The sequence below is a fragment of the Rattus norvegicus genome, chromosome 3 (assembly GCF_036323735.1).
Source record: "Rattus norvegicus strain BN/NHsdMcwi chromosome 3, GRCr8, whole genome shotgun sequence".
NCBI classification, from domain to species: Eukaryota; Metazoa; Chordata; class Mammalia; order Rodentia; family Muridae; genus Rattus; species Rattus norvegicus.
Window position 1 is genome coordinate 75,022,978 of NC_086021.1, and position 27,483 is coordinate 75,050,460.

The 27,483-nt window shown below is 39.4% G+C and overlaps 2 protein-coding genes and 1 pseudogene across 9 annotated transcripts; 1 reads left to right on the forward strand and 2 right to left on the reverse strand.

Annotated features, from left to right (window-relative positions):
• Nucleotides 1-1,407: 1,407 nt before the first annotated feature.
• On the forward strand, nucleotides 1,408-11,039 carry Ssb (small RNA binding exonuclease protection factor La). Of its 5 annotated transcripts, none has more exons than XM_063284632.1 (12): nucleotides 1,408-1,607; nucleotides 3,107-3,198; nucleotides 6,053-6,156; nucleotides 6,354-6,528; nucleotides 7,039-7,146; nucleotides 7,221-7,321; nucleotides 8,355-8,426; nucleotides 8,723-8,762; nucleotides 9,284-9,424; nucleotides 9,919-10,114; nucleotides 10,189-10,365; nucleotides 10,654-11,039. In XM_063284632.1, exons 2-12 carry the CDS (start codon nucleotides 3,133-3,135, stop codon nucleotides 10,740-10,742), a joined length of 1,269 nt encoding a protein of 422 aa, XP_063140702.1. In that variant the 5' UTR covers nucleotides 1,408-1,607; nucleotides 3,107-3,132; the 3' UTR covers nucleotides 10,743-11,039. The 5 variants fall into 5 exon arrangements, with proteins under 5 accessions (XP_063140702.1, XP_006234383.1, XP_006234384.1 ...); XM_006234321.4 differs by having other exon boundaries at nucleotides 10,213-10,365; XM_006234322.4 differs by having other exon boundaries at nucleotides 10,246-10,365.
• Nucleotides 9,622-9,720, reverse strand: LOC120102101 (small nucleolar RNA U13; annotated as a pseudogene).
• Nucleotides 10,628-23,382, reverse strand: Mettl5 (methyltransferase 5, N6-adenosine). Of its 4 annotated transcripts, XM_063284401.1 has the most exons (8): nucleotides 23,148-23,382; nucleotides 22,528-23,063; nucleotides 19,431-19,545; nucleotides 18,817-18,998; nucleotides 17,291-17,373; nucleotides 13,178-13,229; nucleotides 11,321-11,370; nucleotides 10,727-10,848 (listed from the first exon to the last, which is right to left on the reverse strand). In XM_063284401.1, the coding sequence occupies exons 2-8, from the start codon at nucleotides 22,634-22,636 to the stop codon at nucleotides 10,810-10,812; spliced, it is 630 nt and encodes a 209-aa protein (XP_063140471.1). In that variant the 5' UTR covers nucleotides 22,637-23,063; nucleotides 23,148-23,382; the 3' UTR covers nucleotides 10,727-10,809. The 4 variants fall into 4 exon arrangements, with proteins under 4 accessions (NP_001107653.1, XP_063140471.1, XP_063140470.1 ...); NM_001114181.1 differs by lacking the exon at nucleotides 23,148-23,382 and having other exon boundaries at nucleotides 10,628-10,848; nucleotides 22,528-22,854; XM_063284400.1 differs by lacking the exon at nucleotides 23,148-23,382 and having other exon boundaries at nucleotides 10,727-11,370; nucleotides 22,528-22,901.
• Nucleotides 23,383-27,483: the final 4,101 nt, after the last annotated feature.

Here is a 27,483-nt window from a genome sequence, read left to right on the forward strand (position 1 = left end):
GTGAAGATCAGAAGAGTGTTAGAGTCCCTGGAAATGGAATTACAGTAAGTCTGGAGCCTCTCAGTAGCATTTACACACATGGTATTTTCCTAGTCCATCCATGCAGGCAAAACACCCATAAACTTAGGATTTGTGTCTCACAGTAAGTAGAAACTAGAAACTTGAAAAATTTTTATTGAACTTAATCTAAACTTAAAACTACTCGAGTATAATGCTAGTAAATACTTTTTTCTCTTTGGCTAGAATTATATATATATATATATATATATATATATATATATATATATATATATATATATATACTATAAATCCATTTTTTTCTTCTTCAAATCTTAGAGTTTAACTGTTTGGGAACTGCCGAAATGCTGTGAGATTACGGAGTTATTCTATGAAAATTTTATATTTCAAGAACATTTAAGGGAAAAGATGTCATAAGAAAACTGCATTTCTAAAAGGTTAAAATTGTTATGTATAAAGTGTACTACCAGGGAAGGGATCTAGCAAAATAAAATTTCTGTGGTAGATGTGTCTACTTTATCTTGAGGGACAGAGCAATTGAAAAACTTGCCAAGTTTTTTTGCAGAGACCAGATGAACGTAGTCATCATCCAAGTGTGAAGTCTCTTGAACCATTCTTTTTTGGGGGGGCGGGGGGAGCTGGGGACCGAACCCAGGGCTTTGCGCTTGCTAGGACAAGCGCTCTATCACTGAGCTAAATCCCCAACCCCTCTTGAACCAGTCTAAAGATAGATCTTTCTTAGCAAGAGACTAAAAGGTTTTAAAAGGTTGTCTTGTCCCAGCATTAGGGTGGGTAGAGACAGAAACATAGAATTTTGTCTGGGTTACTCATTGAGTCAGACTCCAACACCAAGACAAGCAACTATAAACAGTGCAGCAGGAGGAGGAGCAACAAAAGCCAGGTGATGTCTATGAAGTCCCAGCACTATGTACGCAAGCAGGATTTCGAGTTTTTGTGCTTCAGAGGGAGAGCCTGTCGGAAACCAAGCAACTGTATGTCTTTTTTTCAGAACCACAACACGATGCAAGTCAAATACATGAAAATCATCGCAAAAGGCCAAGCGTAGTGGCGCACCCCTTTAATAATCCCAGCACTTCCAGCAGAGGCAGGTAGATGTCCGAGTTTGAGGGCAGCCTGGTCTACAGAGCGAGTTCCTGGATAGCAAGGACTACGTACGGAAACCCTGACTCTAAAAAAAAAAAAAAAAAAAAAAGATTAAAAAAAAAGAAAAAGTCAAGCACTACATAAGAAAGAAGGAAAGGTTCGAACATATTGTCCAGAAGTACGTTAAAAACAAATGTCGCCAACAAAAACACTTCCCGTCATCCCCCAACATTCTGCTGAGCGATTTAACAATTTCTCAGGCGAAGGGGCGGGACTCCGAGGATTGTGGGAGGCTGCCGTAACAGCGCGTGCGCAGAGAGCAGCGCCGGGCGAGTGCGCCTGTGGCCACGCCCACCTTCCCGCAAGGACTGCTGGGAAAGCCCCCATCTTTAAGCGCGTTTGGCTGGCCCGCCGGCGCTCGGAAGTAGAGGCGCTTCTGTCGTTGTTCGTGAAGCCGTGGTGACTGCGGGATCAGAATCTTTGAGGTGAGCTTCTTGGAGACTGAGGAGAAGGTACAAAGGATTGTGCTTTGCGCAGGCCTCACCTTCCTCTCCGCGCCGCGTGGGCCGCGCGGCCCGTGGCGCTGTGCTGGACTGCGGCCCGAGGGGGCGCGGGCCTCGGTGGGGTCACGGAGCGGGCCCCGGTCAGAAATGCGGGCACCCGGGGCTTTCCACGTGGCAGGGATCCCGGCGGGCCGGTGTGGGAGGATGCGGCTCTCGCGGGGCCTTTGGGTAGAGGCTGGCCGCATCACGGCGTCCTTTCGGTTTATTACTTGCACCCCTTTCCTGGCTGGCTACAGGCAGATGTTTCAGACCTTTTAAGTCTCTAGGATGGTCGGTGCAGGGATGGTTAAACGCTGCAGGGTTCTGTGGTGGCCGCAATTATATTCCCAGCGTCGCTGTTTTTTTTTTTTTTTTTTTTTTTTTTTTTTTTTTTAAGAACTGCCATTGCCATTCTCTTCAGTCTGAAACAGTTCCTGAATTGGGTAGGCCGCAGAAGTCTTGCAGGGGCTAAATAGGTCGTTATTGACCTATATGTCTTTAGTAATGAGAAATAGAGCGTTGATGGTGGTAGACAAACCAGTGCCTGGGACAGTAAATTCTGAAGTGGGATGTATACTGCGTAGATTTACCATTACAAGACCAGTGTCTCAACAGCAGCCTCCAGCATTTTGAACAGTGTCTCTTAAATGCACCAACAGTACTCATCACTATATTCAACTGCTGCAGATAATCTTGATGAGCTTGTACACTTTTGTACAATATGATTGGGTGGTTTAGTAAAGCGCAGAAAGCTAGTGAGACAGAAGGTCTGGTTTGTAATTTCTAGCACACCAGTATCACAGTCCCTCTTTATTCTGGGATTGCTGTCAGGCTGTGAAACAGGAAACTGGCTATAGAGTTAACCAGTGTATTAGTGCATTAAGCACATCCTTCCCTTCCAGCGCCTCCAGTTTAAAATTTTTGTGTATCCATGCTCTCCAGTTCCCATTTTTCCTGTATTCTAATATATAGTGTCTGAACACCCATAACTTCATATCTGAATTCTTTTTTCATTTTTGCCAGTAATAAGTTTTTGGTAATTCAGCTGTGACTAATTTGAAAAGAAACGTGAATAAGTGGCATTGGGAGCTGTAGAAATATACTGGCAGACTATAATGCTGATACTTTTAAAGCTAGAAATGATTAAGGAGTGGTTAAGTGGAAGGTTTTTTCTTTTTTCTCTGAATCTTGCTTTACCATTTACATGAAAAGTTTGGTTACAAAGTAGGCATGCGATTTTTTGAGGGAAGTAGCAGGTTGTTGACCTTTAGTTTTCCATCCATAATCCAAAGTGTTGTTTTGTTGAGATGTATGAGAGAAAATTCACAGGGAAACAGTATGTAAGGTTAGGAATTCTTGAAATTGAAAAAAAAAAGTGACATAATTTTTATTCATTTTCTTGTCTTGACTATTATATTAAAATAATAACCTTTTCCTACCAGTGTGAGAAACTTTACAGATAGCCACAATGGCTGAAAATGGAGATAACGAAAAAATGGCTGCTCTGGAGGCCAAAATCTGTCATCAAATTGAGGTATGATTCTTGTGTTGTTAAATTGTAAAACTTAAGTTTCTTAAAAGAAAATGGAGGGCTTTAAGATGAAAACAGATATGTGGGCTTTTTCAAACAACTGGCTTAGCTTTGATTCTTGGAGTGAGTATGAAAGTATCATATTATTAGGACAAAGGTAGAAGTCTCACGAATTAAAGACATTCCAAAGGTAACACTACGGACAGGAGTTGCTTTATTTTTGAGTCACAGAGTCTCATAACCATTTTCCACTTCAGATCCCAAGTCTGTAAAATGGAGGTAAAATTTGTAAGTTGATGTGAAGAATTAATGGTGTGCCTAATGTCTAACAAGCTAGCATAAAATCCCGTGGTAAAGTACTTCTGGTCAAATAATAGTTTATTCTACCTAGTAAGTTCTCTTTTAAAACGTTAACATGGCTTTTAAACAGATTGTTCATTTCAAAAGTCCTGTTAGCATTTCAAATTTAGGCTAAGGTGGAATGTTGTCAGTAACAATATGGACTGTATGGGAAATTGCCCATAAATTGTTTTTATGCTATGAAATAATCAGTGTTTAGTGGGTGTTTGTTTGTTTTTTTAAGTCTCTTAGCTGTTTTGGTTTTGGTTTTAACTATTTTCCCCCTTCTGAGTACTAGAGATCAAATTCAAGGCCTGCTAGGCATTCAGTCACTGTGTTATCATTTGCAGCTTGTTTGATTTTTTTTTTCCAATTATTTTCATGTGCATTAGTGTTTTGTCTGCATGTATGGCCATGTGAGGTGTTGGACCCCTGGAACTAGAGTTACAGACAGTTGTGAGTTTCCTTGTGGGTGCCAAGAATTGCATCTGGGTCCTCTGGAAGAGAGCTACTTCTTGTAACCGTTGAGCCGTCTCCATCCCCTTCTGTTTGTTCATTGGGGGAAAAAACTGTTTTCTTAATAATTGTAGAAATAGTGATAAGATTATTTGCTATTTAATGCTTGGAACAATAGCAAAGCTGTTACAGAAAAGAATAATGTTCCTCCCACAGCCTACGGCCTCAAATCTCTCCCTCTTGAGATATTCAAGGTTAAAAGCCTTTTCATTCTCCATGTTCAAAATAAGTTTGTACTTTTAGTGTGCTTTATGTCTATGGATGTTAATGCCTGCATGTATGTCTGTGTGTACCACGTATATGCCTGGTGCCCTCAGAAGCCAGAAGTGTGCATTGGATCCCCTAGGACTGCAGTAACAGATGATTGATTATAAGACCCATGTAGGTGCTGGGAATTGAAGCTGGTTCCTCTGGAAGAGAAGTCAGTGCTCTTCACCTCTGAGTCATCTCTCCAGCTCCTAAATTTTTTTTTTAAAGATTTATTTATTTTAGGTATATGAGTACACTGTACTATCTTCAGACACACCAGGAGAGGACATAGAATCTCATTACAGATGGTTGTGAGCCACCATGTGGTTGCTGGGATTTGAACTCAGGACCTCTGGAAGAGCAGTCAGTGCTCTTAACCGCTGAGCCATCTCTCCAGCCCCTAAAATTTTTTTATTAGAAAAAAAAAAAGAGTATAAAGTATACAGTAAAATAACTCAGAGACAGATTTCCTAAACATCCCCAACCAGAATGACGTATAGACTTAATTTTATTTTTTCCTCTTCCCCTATCAAACCTTAGATAATGTTTTCAGGGAGTAAAGTTTTGTGTTACCAATAATATATAATTAATAATCCATTTTCCCTAAAGTATAGATTTTTTTAACTATAAGAGTTCTATGATTGATATTCTTTATAAAAAAATTTAGAAACCGGCCTCCTACTACTTGCTTACAACCACCCACCACCCCACCCCTGTCTTATGCATACAGGGCTGTCCTGGGGAAAATTCACAAACTCATAGAGATCAGCTTGCTTCTGATCCTCATGTGCCAGCATTAAAGAGCATGAGCCATCACACCCACCTTTTTAAAAAAATTGTGTGTCTGTCTGCACATGAGTATGTGGCTCTCAGAGGTCAGAGGTGTCAGATCCCCAGGAGCTGTAGTTACAGTCTCTTGTGAGCCAACTGGCAAGGGTGCTGTGAACCTAGCTCAGGTGTTCTGGAAGAGCTGCAGGCATTCTTGAGGTTGAGCCATCTCTAGCTCTCCTGCTGGTTTCTTTAAGCTGGAATTCCTAGGAGGAGCTACATTGATTGGCTCAAGCTAGTGCTGAGATTGAAGGCATTTTAAGTTTTGATTAGTAATGATGTTGGACTTTTTTGTGTTTGTGGTATGTGTTTATATAATTTTTTTTTTTTTTTCCGGAGCTGGGGACCGAACCCAGGGCCTTGTGCTTCCTAGGCAAGCGCTCTACCACTGAGCTAAATCCCCAACCCGTGTTTATATAATTTTTAAAAGTGGCTGAGTATGGTGGTACATGTTTTTAATCCCAGAACCCTGGAAGGTAGACAGGTGGCTCTCTTGACTTTGAGATGAAATTCTGCCCCAGATTCCTAAATGCAGAATCACAAACATAAAGTATTACACCTGACTTCATTCTTAATGTATAAAATCTTAATAAATGTCTTTTTTTATGTTGTCTGAGGATTGAGCCCAAGTCCTCAATTTATTTTTTCCACATTGACTAAAAAAGAAGCTTTAAAATATATTAGATCTTAATTATATTTGTGAGCCTTTCTATTCTGGTAATTAACTTGTTCACTCACATTTTAGTATTCTCTATTGATTTGTGTTCTATGTACTTTAGTATGGTCTATTAAGAGAAAATATTTAGGTCTTTCAAGTTCTAACCTATTTTTAAAGTGTAAAAAAGTCATTTTCAGAACATTCCATGATTGAACTCAGTGTTATACAATGCTTTTATCTTCTGAAATACATTATAATTATTCACAGTATTATTTTGGAGACTTCAATTTGCCACGAGACAAGTTTTTAAAAGAACAGATCAAATTGGATGAAGGCTGGGTACCTTTGGAAACAATGATAAAATTCAACAGGTAAGTCTTTTTGGTTGGTTTGTTTCCGTTTCTTGGGATCAAACCCAGGAACTTGTGCATGTGTTGTCATTGAACTACCCTAGTTTTAGGGCTAATAAGCCCAAAAATCTTTTTTAAAGTCATCAAAGTTTTCTGTTATTGTTGAGATCTACTACTAAATCTGCTGTTTACAATGTTTTTATGTATGTACTTTTCAGGCTAAACCGACTGACAACAGACTTTAATGTAATCGTGCAAGCATTGAGCAAATCTAAGGCAAATCTCATGGAAGTGAGTGCAGACAAAACTAAAATTAGAAGATCACCAAGCAGACCACTCCCTGAAGTGACGGATGAGTATAAGAATGATGTGAAAAATAGATCTGTTTATATTGTAAGTGTTTCCACAGTGTATTCATATTACCTTTATTTAGAAAGAAAATACACAGAGTGAAATGCTCAGGAATCACATTTGGCCAGTTGGTTTATTATTTTTTGCCATTGTCTTTCTAAGTTCTTTATCATTGTTAATGTTAAATTGTTCACATGATAAACTATAATAGTTGAATTCTATAGTAATTTTCATTGGCATATTAATTTCTAAATGCATAATGGAAAGCTTTAAGAACAAGGCAGTAGATTGAATAGTGTTAAGTACTGTTGTAAAACCTCAAAAGTTCCTAACATGTAAATGATGCTTTGTCTCTGCTCCAGCTGAGTTATTTTGGAGCAAATCTCAAGTGAATCACCTTATTGCACTAGAGAATAAGGTTGTTAAACAATTAAGAGTGGGGAGAGAAAGAAACTTAGCTCTGACTTCATTTTGAGACAAAATAAGTCAGTTTATTCTGGGGAGAGTTGTTTGCCCAAGAGTAATTGTTTGTACTACTTTTACTTTTTACAGAAAGGCTTCCCAACTGATGCCACCCTTGATGATATAAAAGAATGGCTAGATGATAAAGGCCAAATACTGAATATTCAGATGAGAAGAACATTGCACAAAACATTTAAGGTATGATTATTTGATGTAGACTTTCTAGTTGTGAAATATCACTTTAAGGAAAATCTTTATCTGTCCTTTTGTAGGGGTCAATATTTGCTGTGTTTGATAGTATTCAGTCTGCAAAGAAGTTTGTGGACACCCCCGGCCAGAAGTACAAAGACACTAATCTGCTAATACTCTTCAAGTAAGCCTTTTCACTTGTGTTCCTCAGGCCAGAGTTATTTGGAATTAGTACACTAGAGTAAGATAAAAAACAGCAGCCCCCACATAGTTAGTACTATTTTCAGTATGCTCTGAAATAGTGTTTGTTCAGTGGTAATTATAATACTCTTTTGAGAATGTGAAAATGGTTTTTAGAACCCTTTCTAAACTTATTTTCATTGTCTTGAGGTATTTGTGTGTGATGGAGGTCAGAGGACAACTCTAGTCACTTCTCTCCTCCTATCTTATATACATTCCAGAGAATGAACTCAGGTCATCAGTCCTGTGCAGCAAATGTTTTTACCTACTTGTATGGGTCTTTAGGATCAAACTTGGGTTGTTGGGCTTAGCAGCAGGTCATTTACATGATGAGCCATCTCTCTACTCCTGTTAATACCTTTTCATTATTAGTGACTAATGAGAAAAAATGTTTTAGTATTTATTTTGCATCCAAAACTTAGATAATCAAGCAAAGTAGAAGTTATCAGAATGCTGAAATGTTTGGTTCTCATGTTTGGTTATTTTTCAGTTTGTATAAACTTGTTTTTAACATACATGTAGTATAAAAGATTTGAGGCTTAAACTACATTCTTGTATGTTAAAATAAAAGTGAGGATAGCTAGGGAGATACAGCAGAGGTTACAAGTAATGGCTATTTTTCCAAAGGGCCCAGATTCAATTTCTAGCAACCATATAACAACTTTCAGCTGTCCATAACTGTAGTGTTTAGGGGATATGATATCCTCTTTAGGTCTCAGTACCAGGCATGCATATGGTACATACATGCACGGCAAAATGCCCATACACATAAAATAAAAACTTACTGAAGACATTCTGGGCAGTGGTGGCACATACCTTTAATTCCAGCACTCAGGATGCAGAGGCAGGTGGATCTCGGGTCTACAGAGGTAGTTCTAGAAGACAGCTAAGACTTGCCGGGAATGTTGTCTTGAAAACCAAAGAGAAAAAACAGTTCCCAGTCTTTCTGAGCTTACCCTATGTTTTGTGTTCTTCAGGGAAGATTACTTTGCAAAAAAAAATGAAGAAAGAAAGCAGAGCAAAGTGGAAGCTAAATTAAAAGCTAAACAGTAAGTCTGGACTTCTTTGTGACATACTTAAATTTAAATTTCTTCATGTTTTGACAAGTTTAACTAGTCATTCTGGGACAAGCTGATGATGAGCTTTGACATGAGTGGGAATGGCTCTGTCTTTATTGGTAATTAAAATGTTGGCCTCAAGATACCTTGATAAGCCGGAGGCTTTTTGCTGGTGTTATATGATTGAAAAAAAAATAGTAAAGACTTCCTTTGATTAAGTGGGTTGGTGATAATGTGTAAGGTTATGTAGTATAAACACATTATAATCACAACACATTTATTTTTAGAGAACATGAAGGACGACACAAACCAGGAAGTACTGAAACAGTAAGTATTACTAACTAGAACACAAGATAATTTAAGTTAGAAGTTTTTATTTATATAGAGATGTCTTACTGTGTTAATCTAGCTGGCCTAGAATTAGCTATGTAGATGATTTAGGCCTCAAACTTGGAGAAATACACTTGATTCTGCCTCCCACTTACTGGGATTTAAGAAAGGCATGTCATGCCCAGTGTGTATGCTGGTACTCATGGTGCCCATACCAATTTTACCACTTAGGCCTCTAGCACCATGTGAGGACTTCTTAGAGAGTATGTATGAGTGTCTCTCTAAGTGTATTGCATTAGTGTTACACAAATACTATTATCTGGTATTATTACTTATTAACAGATAGATATCTTAAACCATCACATACAGAAGAAACTAAAGCCAAGAAGAATACACAGTTTTAACTGCATTAAAATAGCACTGATGTCTCTTTTTCCTATGTAGGTATAGAATGATTTGAGCCATTTTGGTGAGGTTGCACTTAAAAAAAGCTTTGATGGCCTTGTATATTTTTATAGAGAGCTCTAGAAGGAAAAATGGGATGCTTACTGAAGTTTTCAGGTGACTTGGATGACCAGACCTGTAGAGAAGATTTACACTTCCTTTTCTCAAATCATGGTGAAATAAAATGGATTGACTTTGTCAGAGGAGCAAAAGAGGTTTGGAAATATTTGTGTCCTTATTAGCAGTTACCTTAAAAGTCTGTAAAATGTTATCTGTTAGAAGAAAAAAATATTAAGTAGTTTTTTAAAAACTAGTATGAAAATAGTTTGTAAAGTATGTTGATTAAAATAGTTCCTAATTAGTCACTTTTGTCTTTGGTCCTTTTATTGGATGTGATGCCTTTTCCCCCCCATGTCAGATGGGTAATATGCTGACATTGAAACAAGATTTTAGAAGAACCACATCATGAAAAGGCATAAGTACCTAATCCTACTGATGAACCAAAAAATATGCTTTTCTTTTTAATAGTAGTATAAATAACTTGGTATTGGTGACCAAAGTTTACTTTTAAAGCGTTCCTTCCTAATATTCAGTAAAATGCATTGAAAACATTAATAACTGATATGGTAGGTGTATGTGGAGGGTAGTAAAGAAATTGTCAGGCTACAAACTAAAGAGTGAAATATTCATTTTTCTCTTTAATGTGTAGGGAATAATTCTCTTCAAAGAAAAGGCTAAGGACGCACTTGAGAAAGCCAGAAGTGCAAATAATGGTAACCTACTGTTAAGGAACAAAAAAGTGACTTGGAAAGTACTAGAAGGACATGCAGAAAAAGATGCAATGAAAAAAATCACAGATGATCAACAAGAATCTCTGAACAAATGGAAGTCAAAAGGAGGTCATGGTAATTCTCTTTTTTTTTCATGAATTAACTTTACCTCATTTTCGTTTTCAGCACACGTAACATCTTGATTAAAGTTCTAAGTCATCTTTTTACAGCAGCCCGCAGATTTAAAGGAAGTCATGTTTTTACAGCAGCTCGCAGATTTAAAGGAAGAGGGAAAGGTAATAGACCTGCTTATGCTGGGGCACCCAAAGGAAGAGGACAGTTTCAAGGAAGGAGGACAAGATTTGATGATGATGATCATCGTCGTGGTAAGTCTTTTCTGATTCCTTTGGGAGAGAAATCTATATTTAGTAAGATGGTGTTCTTTGTGTAACTGATACTCTTGAATTAGTACCATCTCCCTTGTTTGTGTTGTTCCACAAGTCAGAGGCTGATTAAAAGATAACTTTAGAGATCAAAGGAAAGAATACTCAAGGAACGCTTTTTCTCCTTGAAGGGAAGATGCTATTTTTTTTTAAAGGAAGTTATTATACTTGTAATTGTTATTAATAGAACAGTGCTTACACTGAATTTAACAAAATTCTTTGTTGTAATAGGACCAGTGAAAAGAGGAAGAGACGGAAGAGACAGAGAAGAACCCGCATCAAAGCATAAGAAAAGAGAGAATGGTGCTAGAGACAAGTAGTTTATTTAGTAAGCAGTGTTTTTATTCCTTAGTTAGGTTTTAAGCTGCTTTTTGTCTTCAGAAGCTTTTAAAAAGAAAAGCGAATTAGGTCCACTTCAATGTCCACCTGTATAAAAGGAAAAGTTTTTTGTTTTACTTGTCTTTTTGTTGTTATCCAAATGAAAGTTTTTTAAAATGTATAGTTCTGTTTGTGTTTGGATGATTAAAATATGAAAAGGAAGATTCTTCCTCTTAATTGCCTTTGTAATATGAGAATGTATTAGTACAGACTTGTAAAATATATACTGTATAAAAATAGCCAATAGTTCTTTCTTCCTTTTGTTTTTCTTTCCTTTTGTTTCTCTTAGAACTTTTCACAAAGAACTTCAACTAGAATATTGACTACTATGATACAAGCCCTTCCCACAGTTAACTTGCCTCTCGATCTCCATCTCTCGATCTCTCTCTCTCTCCCTCCCCCCTCCCCCCTCCCCCCCTCGGGCTGGCTTTCTTTTTACCCATCTTTCTTGGTAAGAGGAAATGACCATTGCAAAACTTTTGAATAGTGAATATACATAGGCCACAATTGGAGAACTTACTGATTTCTTTTTATGAAAGTTGTATAATGCTGGTAGGTCATATCGAAGCTCTGTGAAACAAGTCAAACACTCACAGTTAAGATAGTAAATGCTGGTATGCATAGCATTCTATATTTCTCACTTTGGACATATCCTCAAAAACCGATTTGTCTAATTGGACATGGTGTTTCTGATGTTTTGATAATTTACACCAAAATTTGAGGTTATGGAGAATAGTAGTTAGCTCAGTGGTAGAGTGCTTGCCTAGAAAGCGCAAGGCCCTGGGTTTGGTCCTCAGCTCCAAAAAAAAAAGGATTAACAAGTGAAAAATAAGTTCTATGGAAAGAATATTTTAATCTATAGGTGATTAAAATATCCATGTTTATTTCAAAATTTAATGGTAGTTCTCCACTATCAAAATGAAAGACCATTTTTCACATTCCTTTCTAATTTATAACAAATCCTCTATACTTCACTGTCTTTCATACCTTCCAACATAATTCTAATCCTGTAGGGGATAACTTCATTATAATGTGTGATCAGGTTCTCTGGCAATTTTGTTGAACTGCAGGCTAATTCAGTAGGTCTGAACGGAGACTATAATTCTCTTTTTAGGTTCCAGTTAAAGCTAGTGGTCTGATGACTACTTGTGGAATGCCAAATATTCTTTATTAGTGTATTATTAGACTGTTAGTATGCTATTGGCTGTGTATTGATTTCTGTTACAGAAATTATGTAAGAGCTGACAACACTTATACAGTAGGAAGACAGGTCTTTATGAACAAATGTTTTAACACCACAGGACAAATTCATGGTAAACTTATCATGTAAAAAATAGAATGGCAGTGCAGTGCCTTGAATCCCAGGATTCTTGAAGCAAAGGCGGGCAGGATCTCTTGAGTTCAAGGCTTGGTACATAGTGAATTCAAGGATAACCAGAGCTACACAGAGAGACCATACCTCAAAACAAACAAAACAAAAATGCCATTCACTGCACATTTTTTTCCCCATCTCTCATGGTAGAGACTAATCCCGAGGCGTTAGGCAGACTAAGCATACTACCACATCCCCAGTCTTTATTGTACGATTTATTTCAAACTTCTCAGACTTAGCAGATGATCTCTACCTTCCAACATTTTTCAAGTTATGATACTGGCAAATTTAATTTAGTAAAAAGGAAGAAAAGGGGCATTTCTATAATTACAGTGTGTGGTTTATATTCTTGTCTCTCACCAAAAAAGAAAAAGGCTCTGTATATCAGGCATAAATTGGTGGCATTTTCAAATAGTGAATTTCACACCAGTCCTACCATGTTTTCACTTACTGGGGATAGTATTCTATAAGCTTGGGATGACCAATTACCTAGGTATTGCTGCATTTGGTTGTTACTTCTAATATATGAGTACAGTGTCTGCATATACATTTACTGCCAAAAGAGTACCATATTGAACTCAGGACCTCTGGAAGAGCAGCCAGGGGTCTTAATTCCTGAACTAGCTCACTAGCCCCACCATTACTTTTTTTTTTTTTTTTTTAAAGAAAATGCAGGGTTGGAGAGTGGCACACACCTTGAATCCTATCACTGGGAGGCAAAGGCAGATGTCAGTTTGAGGCCAGCCTGGTCTATGAAGTAGGTTCTAATATAGCCAAGGCTAGTACACAGAGAAACCCTGTCTCTCAACACCACCCCGATCCAAAAAAGAAAGAAAATAAAACACATAAATAGGGATGCAGGCAGACCTTGGTAAATGTTTACCCTGTTTTTATTGTCTTTCCAACTAACTACCAGACCTGATAGATTTTTTCTTCAGAACTTTAAAAATGTAGGCTGGCCTGCTGGCCTGCTAAAGAGCCTCTTAGGGCTGACCTTTAGCTTACCTGCGATAATCTCTGTCTTCACTTTCCACTCGGCAGCTTTCTTCTGAATATGCTAAGACAAATAATATTTCCATGAGCTGATGGTTAGGTGATTTTAAACTGACACTTAATATGCACACTGCTAAAAGCCAGAAACAGTGAATTCAGTGTTTATAGTCAGAAACGAATTACATAATTAAAAACTGAGAAATCCATCAAAACCTGCAAAATACAGAAAGTAACTTTATTTCAGTAGTGAATAATAGTTATCCTGGGAGTATCTGGCAGAGATCGATGTCAACAGAAAACCATGGCCTTTGGAACTCCAGACCTACTACTTAGCACCTAACTACCTCATTTTCCTCATCTCTTGAACATTCTGAACAGTGTTCCTACATAGCACCAAATAAATTGTGTATGTATAGTACTCCAGAATGAGAGACATTGAAATCTGTTATATACATATTAGCCTTATTGGGAATCATCTTTAATTGAAGTCAAATTGATAAAATAATTTTCTTAATAGTTTAGGCTCAAATATTTCAGATACTATAACTTTTTGTCTATGGTGTCCTGTTTCATATCTCTCTCTCTTCTCTCTCTCTCTCTCTCTTTCTCTCTCTCTCACACACACACACACACACACACACACACACACACACACACACACACACACACACACAAAGGGCTGGAGAGATGACTCAGTGGTTAAGAGCTCTTACAGACATGGTGGCTTACAACCATCTCTAATGGGATCCAGTGCTCTCTTGTGTGTCTGAAGACAGCGATGACAGTGTACTTATATACAAATAAATCATAAAAACCACAAAAAGAGGGCTGGAGAGCTGGCTCAGTGGTTAAGAGCACTGACTATTCTTCCAGAGGTCCTGAGTTCAATTCCCAGCAACCACATGCTGGCTCATAACCATCTGTAATGGGATCTGATGCCCTCTTCTGGTGTGTCTGAAGACAGTGACAATAATTTTAAAAGTCACAAAAAGAATATAGAATTTATGTAGGGATTAGACTTAATACAAATGCTACTTTTTATAATTTATGGAATTTTAGGAATCTTGACAGATTTGTGAGAAATAGGTTGTGATATTCATTGAGTGCTGAGGCTGGTGAGATTCTCTAATAGCATATGGTTTGTTATGGTAGAGATGTAAAGGAATTACTGGGAAAAATGGAATAAACAAAAGAGCAGACTCAGGTTTACCTGTTCTACTCTGTTATGTCTATAAACAAGGAAGCAAATTCTCCCCATGCTGCATGAGGTAAAAATTAAATACCAAGTCACTGTCTGCCAGGAAACTTTTTATAATTTGTTTTTATCAAACAATTACATTAAATTTATCTAAACTATGAGTCAAGTACTGCATCACATTGGTCTGTAGTGTGGGAACTGAGGTAAGCCAGGAACAGTGTATGCTCTAAGTAATACTGAAGGGACTTTACAAGCTTTATAGCAGGTTTATCTGTAACACAATAGAGGACTGCTTTAATATTTGAGGACAACTCTTTCCAGTGTACATACTACTCACCAGATCAATCACATAAGTTACTTCTCTAATGGAAATAATTTTGCACTAAGTGAAAAAGAAACAATGAAATCTGACAAAGTGACACTGATAATTTTGCCACCCCCCTCCCCAAGAGGCATGTAATTGGCAATACCAATCAGCAAAGATGAGAGTAAGTAAATTTTATTTGTTATGATTTGTCTTTGTGTAATGTGTGCCTGGTGCCTCAGAGGCCAGAAGAGAGCACTGAATCTCCTGGGACTGGAGTGAGTCATCTTGTGGATACCAGAATTAAAACTAGGTCAATGGATGGAACTGGAAAATATCATCCTGAGTGAGCTAACCCAATCACAGAAAAACACACATGGTATGCACTCATTGATAAGTGGATATTAGCCCAAATGCTCGAATTACCCTAGATGCACAGAACACATGAAACTCAAGAAGGATGACCAAAATGCAAATGCTTTACTCCTTCTTTAAAAGGGGAACAAGAATACCCTTGGGAGGGAATAGAGAGGCAAAGTTTAGAACAGAGGTTGAAGGAACACCCATTCAGAGCCTGCCCCACATGTGGCCCATACATATACAGCCATCAAACTAGATAAGATGGATGAAGCAAAGAAGTGCAGGCCGACAGGAACCGGATGTAGATCTCTCCTGAGAGACACAGCCAGAATCCGGCAAATACATAGGTGAATGCCAGCAGCAAACCACTGAACTGAGATCGGGACCCCCGTTGAAGGAATCAGAGAAAGGACTAAAAGAGCTGAAGTGGCTCTAGACCCCATATGAACAACAATGCCAACCAACCAGAGCTTCCAGGGACTAAGCCACTACCCAAAGACTATACATGGACTGACCCTGGACTCCAACTCATAGGTAGCATTGAATAGCCTAGTAAGAGCACCAGTGGAAGGGGAAGCCCTGGGTCCTGCCAAGACTGAACACCCAGTGAACTGATTGTTGGGGGGTGGGTGGTAATGGGGGGAGAATGAGGAGGGGCTAGGGGGATGTTGGCCTGGAACCCTGGGAAAGGGAATAACATTTGAAATGTAAATTAGAAATACCCAAGTTAATAAAGATGGAAGGAAAGAAAAAAAAAAAAAAAAAAAACAGGTCCTCTGCAAAAGCAGCTACTGTTACTAACCACTGAGGCGTCTCTCTAGCCCTTTTCTATTCTTTTACATCTCTACCATAACAAACCATATACTATTAGAGAATCTCACCAGCCTCAGCACTCAATGAATATCACAACCTATTTCTCACAAATCTGTCAAGATTCCTAAAATTCCATAAATTATAAAAAGTAGCATTTGTATTAAGTCTAATCCCTACATAAATTCTATATTCTTTTTGTGACTTTTAAAATTATTGTCACTGTCTTCAGACACACCAGAAGAGGGCATCAGATCCCATTACAGATGGTTATGAGCCAGCATGTGGTTGCTGGGAATTGAACTCAGGACCTCTGGAAGAATAGTCAGTGCTCTTAACCACTGAGCCAGCTCTCCAGCCCTCTTTTTGTGGTTTTTATGATTTATTTGTATATAAGTACACTGTCATCGCTGTCTTCAGACACACAAGAGAGCACTGGATCCCATTAGAGATGGTTGTAAGCCACCATGTCTGTAAGAGCTCTTAACCACTGAGTCATCTCTCCAGCCCTTTGTGTGTGTGTGTGTGTGTGTGTGTGTGTGTGTGTGTGTGTGTGTGTGTGTGAGAGAGAGAGAGAGAGAGAGAGAGAGAGAGAGAGAGAGAGAAGAGAGAGAGATATGAAACAGGACACCATAGACAAAAAGTTATAGTATCTGAAATATTTGAGCCTAAACTATTAAGAAAATTATTTTATCAATTTGACTTCAATTAAAGATGATTCCCAATAAGGCTAATATGTATATAACAGATTTCAATGTCTCTCATTCTGGAGTACTATACATACACAGTTTCTCTGTGTACACACATGTGTACATGTGGTTGTATGATACTGAGTGGGTGCAGGTTTGTTTGGAAGCCAGAGGTATCACAGTCCCTGGAGCTGCTGGAGTACCCACTGTCGTGAGCTGAATTCAGCCCTGCAAATGTAGCAAGCACTCAACAATTGAGTGACTTCTTCAGCCCAATGATCTGATACACTCTAGAATCTAGGTAAGAGAATCTCATTAAGGGAGTAAGTGTTTGCCCTGTGGGTGGTTTCGTCAGTGCTTTGCCTGAGTTGTGCAGTCTATATTCTTAGTGCCCTAGGTCAGAAGAAAGCATCATATTCCCTGGAACTGGAGTTATGGATGGTTGAGAGCCACCATATTGGTGCTGGGAAGTGAACCTGGGTCCTCTGTAAGAACAAGTGCTCTTAACCTCAAGCTATCTCTCCAGGAAGATTGTTTTATGTTAATTGAGAAGAAAGACAAAGCCCATTCTAGGCGTCACCATTCCCTCCCTGGGTTTTCATCCTGAACTGGTAATGTAGAAAAGGTGAACACTGACAGACACACATGAATTTTCTCCTTCTTTTGACTAATTCCATAGACTAGGCTGCCTCTGCCTCCTGAGCGCTGGGATTAAAGCTGTGTGTGGGCCACCTAAAATAGTAAAAATAAAATAATGAGCTTACTTCTCTAGTTGAGGACTTGTGTAAAGAATACACTGCTGTTCTTGCCATTCCCAAAGCAGTCTTCAGAAAAGCCATATCTGTCCCTGTAAAGAGTAAAAAAAGAAAATATCTTTTTATATTATGTACTTCTTAGCAGAGAAGATTAAATGAATACAATTAAGTAGCATTTTTCCAAACTCCAAAATTTCTTCTTCAAATTATTTCTTCAAAAAGGGTACAAATAAGTCAGGTACAAGGGTGATGGCACACGTGAGGCAATGTCAGGACGATCTTGAGTTCAGGGCCACCCTAGTCTATGAAGTGAGCTAATAGTGAGACAGCCAGGGCTATACAAAGAAACCCTGTCCAAAAAAAAAAAAAAAAAAAAAATAAAGGTACAAGATTAAATATTCTGATAAAACAATGGCTGGAGCTGGGATACTTTTTGCTCTTCCAGGAAGACTTGAGTTCAGTTCTAGCACTCACACGGTAGCTCACAACCATCTATTAATTCTAGATGCCAACTTCCAGGTATCTCTGACACCTGTCTTGAGGAATGCACACAAAATTATAAACGTAGGCTAAACTCTCGTAGATAATTATAAAAGGTTTTAAAACCACCATAGGCTGCAAAGATGACTGTTTAAATGCACCGGCTGCTCTTATAAAGAGCCTAAGCTTGAGTCTCACAATCACATTGTGGCTTACAGGGGACCCAATGTCCTTGCCTCTAGGAACTGCATATATGTGATGCAAAGACATGCAGGAAAAACACCTATACACAAAATTAAAATAAATCTTAAGCTGGGTGTGATACCACACATCTTTAATTCCAGCACTCAGAAGGTGGAGGCAGAAGGATCTCTGAGTTTAAAGCTAGCTAGGTCTGCACAGTTTGAGGAAAGCTGTGAGACCTGTCTCAAACAAACAAATCTTTTAAAAAATCTGACGAAACCAAATTAGACTGTTTGATTAAAAAATAGGGCTAATTTTAATATTCTGAGTGACTTAGGAGAGAATAGTGAATGCAAAGTAGTCAAAATAATCTTTGTGGTGTGGGGATAGGCTGTAAACTGCTGTTTTTCTCTCCTTCTCACCTTGCCCATTGCACATACAAAAATAATCACAGTAAATCCCTGTGGGCATATTTTGAAACCCTAAGGAAGGCATTAATAACAAGTTTCAGAAGCTGTGAGTATCCGGCGTAGTGGTAGAGAGCATATGCTCAACATGTGTGAGGTCTCCATTTCAGCCCCTGGGGATCCCTCGATGAAAAAACAAAAGGGAAAATCCAGGTTCTAAAAGAATATAATGCTTTAAAAGTTTCAGAAGCATAGAGACTAATCAAATCATTCCAATTATTAATCAGAAATGATAGTGTATATTAACACAAATCTGTAAAATACAAGTTAAGTCAAATACTCCAATCAAATATCATATTTGAATTATAATAAGTATAAAGGTGATTGATGAATAGTAGCAATAAAAATGAGAACCCAGATCACTGCTCTATAAATATACTAATATACTACACTTTTATTACTAACCTTTATTATTTTTGGTCCCAAAGGGAGGATTCATAATTACTGTGTCAAATAACTTGGACATTCTGCTAGATAATGAGTACACATCACACTGAATCATATCGACATTTGTTAACTCAAACTCTTCCACATTTTTATTAAATATTTCCAGTGCATCTTCATCTATGTCAAATCCAACACACAACCTATAAATATAAAATAAAAAAGATGACTTACAGGTTCCTAGTAAGAAAACAATAGTAGTTATTTTACCATGCACTTTCCAACCCAATTAACAGTAAGATTGAATGATGTTTTAAATTGCTTGACTTTCTAGCCTAGCCAGTGTAAGTGGATAGTTGCTATTATCAAAAATTTGATTTCTTTCATATAAGTTTTCACTGTTCAGTCTATTCAAAATGTACTCAGAGGGGTTGGGGATTTAGCTCAGCGGTAGAGCATTTGCCTAGCAAGCGCAAGGCCCTGGGTTCAGTCCTCAGCTCCGAAAAAAAATGTACTCAGTATCAAATTATTGTCCCCTCACCCTACCTGCAAAGTCCCATGAATAGAGTGCAATTGATCCTATCTACACCGATTAAAGCTACACCATATCCAAATAGTAAAAAATGGTCACTTACCCTGCTCCTAACATTGCGGCTCCAATACTGAGTACTCCACAACCACATCCTAGATCTGCAACTGCTTTACTCTCAATGTCGTCGTATGTATTGTGGATTGTATAAAGCATGCATGCTGCAACCAATCAGAACAGCATTAGGGCATATGTCAGGAAGCTGACTATTAACATCTAATGCAGAGGGCTCTAAAGTAATCTGCCCTCCTCTGACATGTAGCTCCATATTATTTGTTTTCCAGTTTATTTTTTAAGGATACAATGTAATAATTCGGTGTTTAGGAAGAGGCAGCACAAAAGAAGTTAACATACACCAGTGGCTCCCAAATAATATGGGGCTATGTCCAATTTTTTTTGGTAATGCCAGACCGACAAAGCTGTTCAAAACGAGTGCTCTGCAAAGATGCGTAGATGCAGTGTTTCCTTTAGTGCTGAGATATTTTTATAAGAGATTAAATTCTAAGGCAGAATATAAGTTTAGTAACTCTATTACATTCCAAAACTTTTGAAATTTTACTGCATCTAGCAGCATGGCTCTCAAGAAGGAAAAGTGCTCAAGGCCAGACTTATCAACCCAAGTTCAATCTCCAAGACCCATATAATGGAAGAAAAATAACCAATTTCACAAGTTTTCCTCAGATCTCTGACCGAGGGCTGAGACTTGTGCAATAAATAATAAACAAATAATAAACAAGTGGATACAGAACAACAAAATAAACAACAGGTGGACCCAGACTTTATTTGCAAAGGTTTATCATCATCATACAGGTATCACAAACTTCTACATCCATGGTAGAGACTTAGAGATAATATTTTTCAATATTATTTTATATGTATTATTATTTTTATGTCTTGCCAGCATAGATGTGTACCATGTGTCTGGTGCCCACTGAAACCAGAAGAGGGCATTAGATACCTCCTGGGATTGGAGTCACAGACAGCTGTGAGCTGCTATATGGGTGCTGGGAATTGACCCCAGGTCCTCTGGAAGATCAGCTGCTGATCCTAACTGCTGAGCCATCTCCCCACCCAAACTTAGACAGAATATCAATAGATATACATATTAATAATCTATAACAAACCTGATCACAGAACCAATGATCAGGGCAGAAGTAGCTGAGATCAGAGTTCTGAAAAACAAAACTCTCACATACTTATTTTCGTCTTTTTTTTTTTTTTTCCCGGAGCTGAGGACTGAACCCAGGATCCCCAACCCCACATACTCATTTTCCTAAACATGGAATAACACTAGCAAGTTTTCCTTGTGCATATCTGAATTCAAGAAAGACTGCTGGCCATCACTGATGTCTGAGGATTTCCTTGTGCAATCTGAACTCAAGAAAGACTGCTGGCCATCACTGATGTCCTAGGATTGAGAACATTTATTTATTTATTTTTTATTTTTATTTTTTTTTCCGGAGCTGAGGACCGAACCCAGGGCCTTGCGCTTGCTAGGCAAGCGCTCTACCACTGAGCTAAATCCCCGACCCGAGAACATTTATTTATAATTATTTATAACAAACAAATACAAACACAAACAAAAATTCTATAGGGCTAAGAGTTATCTCATCAGGTAGGAGCACTTTCTGCCCTTGCAGAGGACCTGGATGTGATTCCTAGCACTGACAGTTCAGGAATACCTGTAACTCCAATCCCAGGGGATCCAATGCCCTCTTCTGAACTCCACAGGCACCAGGCTCTGGAACTCATATCAAGTGCACATTACAAACTAGATATGAAAGAACTGATTATTTTGTTTGTTCATCTTGACACAGTGTCTGATTATATAACCCTAGCTGGCCTGGCTATGTGGTCCAGGCTGGTCTTGAATTCACAATGATCTACCTGCCTCTGCTTCCCAAGTTCAGGGATTAAATTATGTTCCAGCACACCTGGCCTCTAATTTTTATCTTTTTAAAAAGTAGGTTTCTCTACAAACCCTACAACCAGAAGGATGTAAAAAGTCACATTGAGAAAACCAGGGACTTTCATGGTAAGTAGCTGGCTCGGTCTGTATTGTACTCACTCAGAACGCATTAGAACCCGAGTTCAAATGTAAAAGGTCAGGGGTGGTGGTTCGTCTTATAAACCCAGTGCTAGAGACAGAGGACAGAAGGATCTCTGGGGCTTGCTGGTCAACCAGTTTAGGTGAATGGGTAAGCTCTAAATACAGTAAGGCCCTGGCTCAAAAAAACGTATGGAGAGCAACTGAGGAAAACACCTGATGTTGACCTCTACCCTCCACACATGCAGACACACACGAACCTACACAAACTAAATACATAACAGACTAGCCTTAATCTGTACACAATTTATTGCAAATCTGATTGGTGATTTGACACTATTTTAGAATTAAAACCCATTAGAAGCTTTAACTTCTTCATTTTTTCATTAAACTTTGGGCTTCTGGGGTTTAACAGCACAGGACCTGCAGGGAAGTCTACCTAACCCACGAGTTTTATTGGCAGCTTAGACACAGCTATTCTGGAATTGAAAAAGATTCCCCATTGCAGGTACTCCCAACAAAAGGAGTATTGCTAAGTCTTCCCTGCTACTCTGGTAACGGGCATTACACACGAATGGATTCTGCTGTGTTCTCTCCTACATTCTCAGTATCAATCTCTGGCATCAAGCAAGAGGCAATTTGTGAAGAAACGCTTCCTCAACTGTACACAAGCATGTAAAACTCTGCTTCCTAGTATTTGTCTCTAAGGCAGAAAGACATAACACGGAAATCCTTGTCCTTGACTTCAGTATGAAATTTATCTGTATTAAGCAAATACTTAGTGAGCTCCTAACTGGTAGCAAGATTGACTCTCTAGACACTGAAAAGTTACATGTGAACAAGACTAATAAATTCCTTGCTTCCAGAACCCAGTGTGGTGAGAGCAACAATAAAAAGCTGATAATGGTAATGGGCACTCAGAAAAACAGTAGTGTGGTCGGGTTGGGAGTGTCTATGTCGCAATGTCAAAAGAACCTACTTTCTCTAAAGGTGTGGAATTTCTCTGGAACTTTCTTATATCCAAATCATTACTTCATTTCATCACGAACTGGACAGAAACAACCCCAAAGAGGGCACGATGAACCAGCCACCCTACCTGCAATGTGCGGCCTAGTGGGATACTGTTCTAGAAGTAACTTGGGCTTTTCGAATCCATCCACTTCTTGCAGACGACTCTCTAGTTCCTTAAGCTTTAACTTCTTCATCGTTTTCTCATTAAAGTTTGGGCTCCTGGGGCTTAACAGCACAGGACCTGCAGGGAAGACTACCTAACCCGAAACTCCACAGCGGTGCAAGCGAGGGTAGGGAGTAGGATCCGGGACGGACTACTAAGGACTCAGCGAGGGAATCCCATGGGCCTCGCGGGGATTGCCGCCCGTGGAACCTAGGAGCGCCAAGAAAGCACACCGAAGCTGCTAGCTGGTCCTCCCGGCCTCTCACCGCAACGCCGGAAGTGCTGACGCGCAGGCGCGCCCTCTGCCGGGCGCCGAGCTGCAACCTCTGTGGAGCTCCGGGGTTCCGACGAGGACGAGTGATTTTTTTGGTCCGCATGGGCGCCATCGGAAGAAGCGGTGGTTGTTGATCACCACCAGCCCTGACCAAGTCTGGGAACGCCAGTTTTGTCTTGAGTACCTAAGAGATAGGGAAAGAGTTGAAGGCGTATAGGACACCAGGCCAGTGTGACCCACGCCTCAGAAAGTAGCGGTCTACACCCACCTCTGCTTCCTTCTCCACTTGAACGCTCGCTTGCTCGGCTTTAACTTCGTGTCCTTTTTTTCTGAGGCATCGAGTTTCTTAGCACCTACGGATGTCAGTGAAACCAGAAAAAGAAACGTCAAAAGAGATTTGAAAAGAAAGAATATGTCGCATTAGATAGTGTACATTTTAGTTCCTCACTCAGGAGGATCTTTGTGGGTTTGAGGGCGGCCTGGTTTACAAAGTGAGTTTCAGACCAGCCAGGGCTACACAACGAATAAAGAATATGGTTGTGTCAAATGTAGAAAACGCTAAGCAACTTGTTACTCTGGAAACAGAAGTTGTGGATTGTGAAAAAAATGGAAGTAGGCACATAGAAACAAATTTTAAAAATAATAATTGGGAAAGAAGAGTGAAGGTGATCGATGCCTAATAAGCTTGGATGGCTTTATTATTGCCAATATTAGTCGTATTTTATTTGACCCCAGGGCTTTGTGCATGCCTGGCAAGCTACTACTGAACTGCACCCCTAATACCACCATAACCGCCGCTGCCAGTACCGCCATGATCACCACCGCCACTACCACCATCACCACCATCATCATCATCACCATCAAGATATGAGACAAGAGCATGCCCAATAGTAAAATGTAGAAAATAGAGAAGTGTTTAAAATACAGGAATGTAGGCGATGGTGACTTAACGCTTTATAGTATATGCTGAAAGGGTAATGACAGGTGAATCTCTGTGAGTTCAAAGCCAGTCTAGTCTATGCAGAGAGTCCTAGGCCAGTTAAGACTATGTAGACCGCCCCCCGCCCCCGCCAAAAAAAAAAAAAAAAAAAAAAGCAGGCAGGATGGCTCAGGTAAGCTTAGTAGCTTAGTTACCCTGGAACCCACAGTCAAAAGAGAGAACCGACTCCTGAAATTTATCTTCCAGCCTTCCCCACATAGAAAATAACAAATCAAATAAAATTTTAAGATGAGAAAAAAGTGTGTTCTTTTAAAGTAAAGAAAGGGGCTTGGCCATTAAGAGCACTCTGCTCTTCCAGAGGACCTGTCTTCATTCCACACAGATGGCTCACAACCATCTCTAACTGAAGTTGTAGGGGATCTGAGGTCCTCCTCTGGCCTCTGAAGGCACTGCATGGCTGTGGTACACAGGGATCCATGCAGGCAAACCACCTATACACATTTTAAAACTTCTTTCTTTCTTTCTTTTTTTTTTTTTTCGGAGCTGGGGACCGAACCCAGGGCCTTGCGCTTGCTAGGCAAGCACTCTACCACTGAGCCAAATCCCCAACCCCCATTTTAAAACTTCTTAAAAACAGAGAAAATGTTGGACGCGTTTACAATCTTATTTGCTTGTTTATATTGAAACCCGGCTTCATTACAAGTCCGAAGCTAGCCTGGAACCATAGACTAGGTAGCCTCCAACAGAGAACTGCCTGCCTCTGCATCAGAGCGCTGGAATTAAAGGTGTGTGCCGCCATTCACGGCACGCCCCAATCTTGAGGAGTCAAGATCCAGTACTTAAAATGCCAGAATGCCTTTAATAGGTAGGATGACTTCTTTTTTCCTTATTAAAAGGAGTAAAAGGTTGATGAAGTTGAAAATGTATCTAAGATTATTTTCGTGCATTTCACAGTTACAGGATTGAAACGAGTTACTATATATACAGTCTTTAGCACATTGAGCTAGTACACTGAGTCCTTTTCCTTGTAACAAATGTCTTGCTAATATTAGTTGACGATTGTGTTATCCGTTGATAGGGAAGGTTGATTGAAACAAGCTATTAAAAAGCCATTAGTCCACTAGAGATTGAAGTCAACCTCTTCCTTCCATTTTTTTCTTCTTCCTCTTCCCCTTCCTCTTCTTGGTTTGTCTTCATTTTTTTTTTTTTTTTGAAACTGGGTTTCTCTGTCCTCGAACTCACTCTGCAGACCAGGATGGCCTTAAACTCAGAGACCTGCCTGTCTGTTCCTCCACGTGCAGAGATTAAAGACATGTGCCACCACTGCCCAGATAACCTTTCCCTATTTTACAAACCAAATGAAACATCTTCTAGATCATTGTAGATTCATATGCAGTCATAAAATTATATATAGGGGGCTGAGGTGCAGCTCAGAAGCACAGCACTTGTTCAACATACACGGGATTCTGGGGTTAGTCCTCAGCACCACGAACATGGTGCGGTTCATCCTTTATTAAAATGTAAAAATGGGTTAAAAGTGACATGGGCCCATAAATTAACCTCAATAGGTTATAATGCTGAGAACGGGGCCAGAATAATGGGTGACCATAGTAAAGCAAAGGGAGAAAAATGGCTGGTGGATTATTGACAATAAAATGAATAAAATGTACATTATATTTGTCAGGAGTTAATTATACAGATTGCTGGTTTTTCTTTTCAAAACATATTTATTTAGTGAACGTATACATATAGGAGTGCTGACCTCTACATACATGTGCACTGTGTAGAGGTCAGGAGTCAGTTCTCTTTTTCCACCTTGTTGGGTCTGGGGCTTGAACTCGGGACCTTAGGCTTGTCAGTGGCTGCCTTTCCTCTCCAACCCACCCCCTAGTCCAGAAAATTTTCATTGGTCAAAACTTAAAAAAACCATATGGAGTAGGAACAGCAAGATCATTTGAGCTATACAGAGCATTAATAAAAGAGATCAAGCCTTAAGGGCAGACACTTTGTCCTCGTTGTTAAGAAGGGGGTCTTGCTATGTAGCTCTGACTAGCCTGGAACTATCTATGTAGGTCAAGCTGGCCTCAGATTTATGACAACCCCCTGCCTCTGCTTCCTACATGCTGAGATTACAAATGTTAGCCATCACTCCCACCCTGTAGCTGACCGATTAGTAAAATGTATGCTTACTTCTGTGGAATAAATAGTTTCAACGGTAGCTAGCATCCACTTTTTAAAAAATGTTAATTTTTATGTGTGTAGGTGTTTTGCCCCCATGGATGTCTCTGTGCCACTTGCATGCCTGGTGCCTGCAAAGGTCAGAAGAAAGCATTAGATTCCCTGGAACTGGAGTTGTGAGCTGCTGTGTGGCTGCTGGGAATTGAACCTGAGTCCTTGGGGAGAGCAGCCAGTGCTCTTAAATACTCAGCAGTCTCTGCAATTGCATCATCTACTTTAGATATATGATTCCTCCCTCTACACAGTTCACCATGGACTTGGAGAAGCCAAAACACCAAACATTTGAAAATTTCAAGAGCGACCGATAGCATCTCTTTAGAGTATCTAAAACTTAAAGAGATAAATGCCAAAAAGGATTTCTAAAAAAAAAAAAGCATGTTTAAGTATTTTTATGAAAATAATGTTAATTTTTGTAGACTTCTTGAAAGTACCCTGGGGTTTGACTAAGGTCTGCTAACCTTACTTTAAGAATTTGTTGGGGCTGGGGATTTAGCTCAGTGGTAGAGCGCTTACCTAGGAAGCGCAAGGCCCTGGGTTCGGTCCCCAGCTCCGAAAAAAAAAAAGAACCAAAAAAAAAAAAAAAAAGAATTTGTTGTGCTGGAGAGATGGCTTAGAGGTTAAGAGCACTGACTGCTCTTCCAGAGGTTCTGAGTTCAAATCCCACAACTACATGGTGGCTCACAGTCATCTGTAAAGATGGGCACCAGTTGCCCTCTTCTGCTGTCTGAAGACAGCAACAGTGTACCCACAGCAGTGGATGCAGCTTGGGGTACCTTGGCTATGCATGGGACTCAAAATCAGGGAGGACTTACGTAAGGACTTATCTCAAGAAAAAAAAACAATAAAAAACAAAACAAAACAACAAAACCCCAAACCAAAGAACAAACAAAGAAAAAAAATAATCAAAATGTTTCCTGGAAAGCTGGGAATCTACTGTGTGGCTGTAGAAAGTAGAATACTTCTATCCCTTTGCTACTTTTTTGATCCTTTGTTGTCTCACTCCTTAGCCCAGGTTGACTTTGAACTATCTATTCTCCTGCTTCCATCTCTTATAATGCTGGTGTTGTAGGGATGTGCCCCATGCCTGGCCTTTTCTTATGAAATGTCAGTTTATCACCTGAAGAGATGGCTCAGTGGTTAGGAGCACTGACTGCTCTTCCAGAGTCCTGAGTTCAATTCCCAGCAACGGCATAGTAGCTCACAACCATGAGATCAGGTGCCCTCTTTTGGCCTGCTGCCACATATGCAGGAAGAAAGCTGTATACATAATAAATACAACTTAAAAAAGAAAGAATTTGTTACTAGGGGCTGGACAGATGACTCAGTGGTTAAGAGCACTGACTGTTCTTCCAGAAGCCCTGAGTTCAAATCCCAGAAACCACCTGGTGGCTCACAACCATCTGTAATGAGATCTGATGTCCTCTTC

Bases quoted from the DNA above. Each gene is read 5' to 3' on its own strand.
- Mettl5 (XM_063284400.1), bottom strand. From the start codon at position 22,636: ATGAAGAAGTTAAAGCTTAAGGAACTAGAGAGTCGTCTGCAAGAAGTG. The intron at 19,546-22,527 runs GTAGGGTGGCTG...GATTGGTTGCAG, and splicing joins CACTAGGCCGCACATTGCAG to CATGCATGCTTTATACAATC. The intron at 11,371-13,177 runs GTAAGCTAAAGG...CTTGTTTCACAG, and splicing joins GAAGACAGAGATTATCGCAG to AGCTTCGATATGACCTACCA.
- Ssb (XM_063284632.1), top strand. From the start codon at position 3,133: ATGGCTGAAAATGGAGATAACGAAAAAATGGCTGCTCTGGAGGCCAAA. The intron at 3,199-6,052 runs GTATGATTCTTG...AATTATTCACAG, and splicing joins AAATCTGTCATCAAATTGAG to TATTATTTTGGAGACTTCAA. The intron at 8,763-9,283 runs GTAAGTATTACT...ATATTTTTATAG, and splicing joins AACCAGGAAGTACTGAAACA to AGAGCTCTAGAAGGAAAAAT.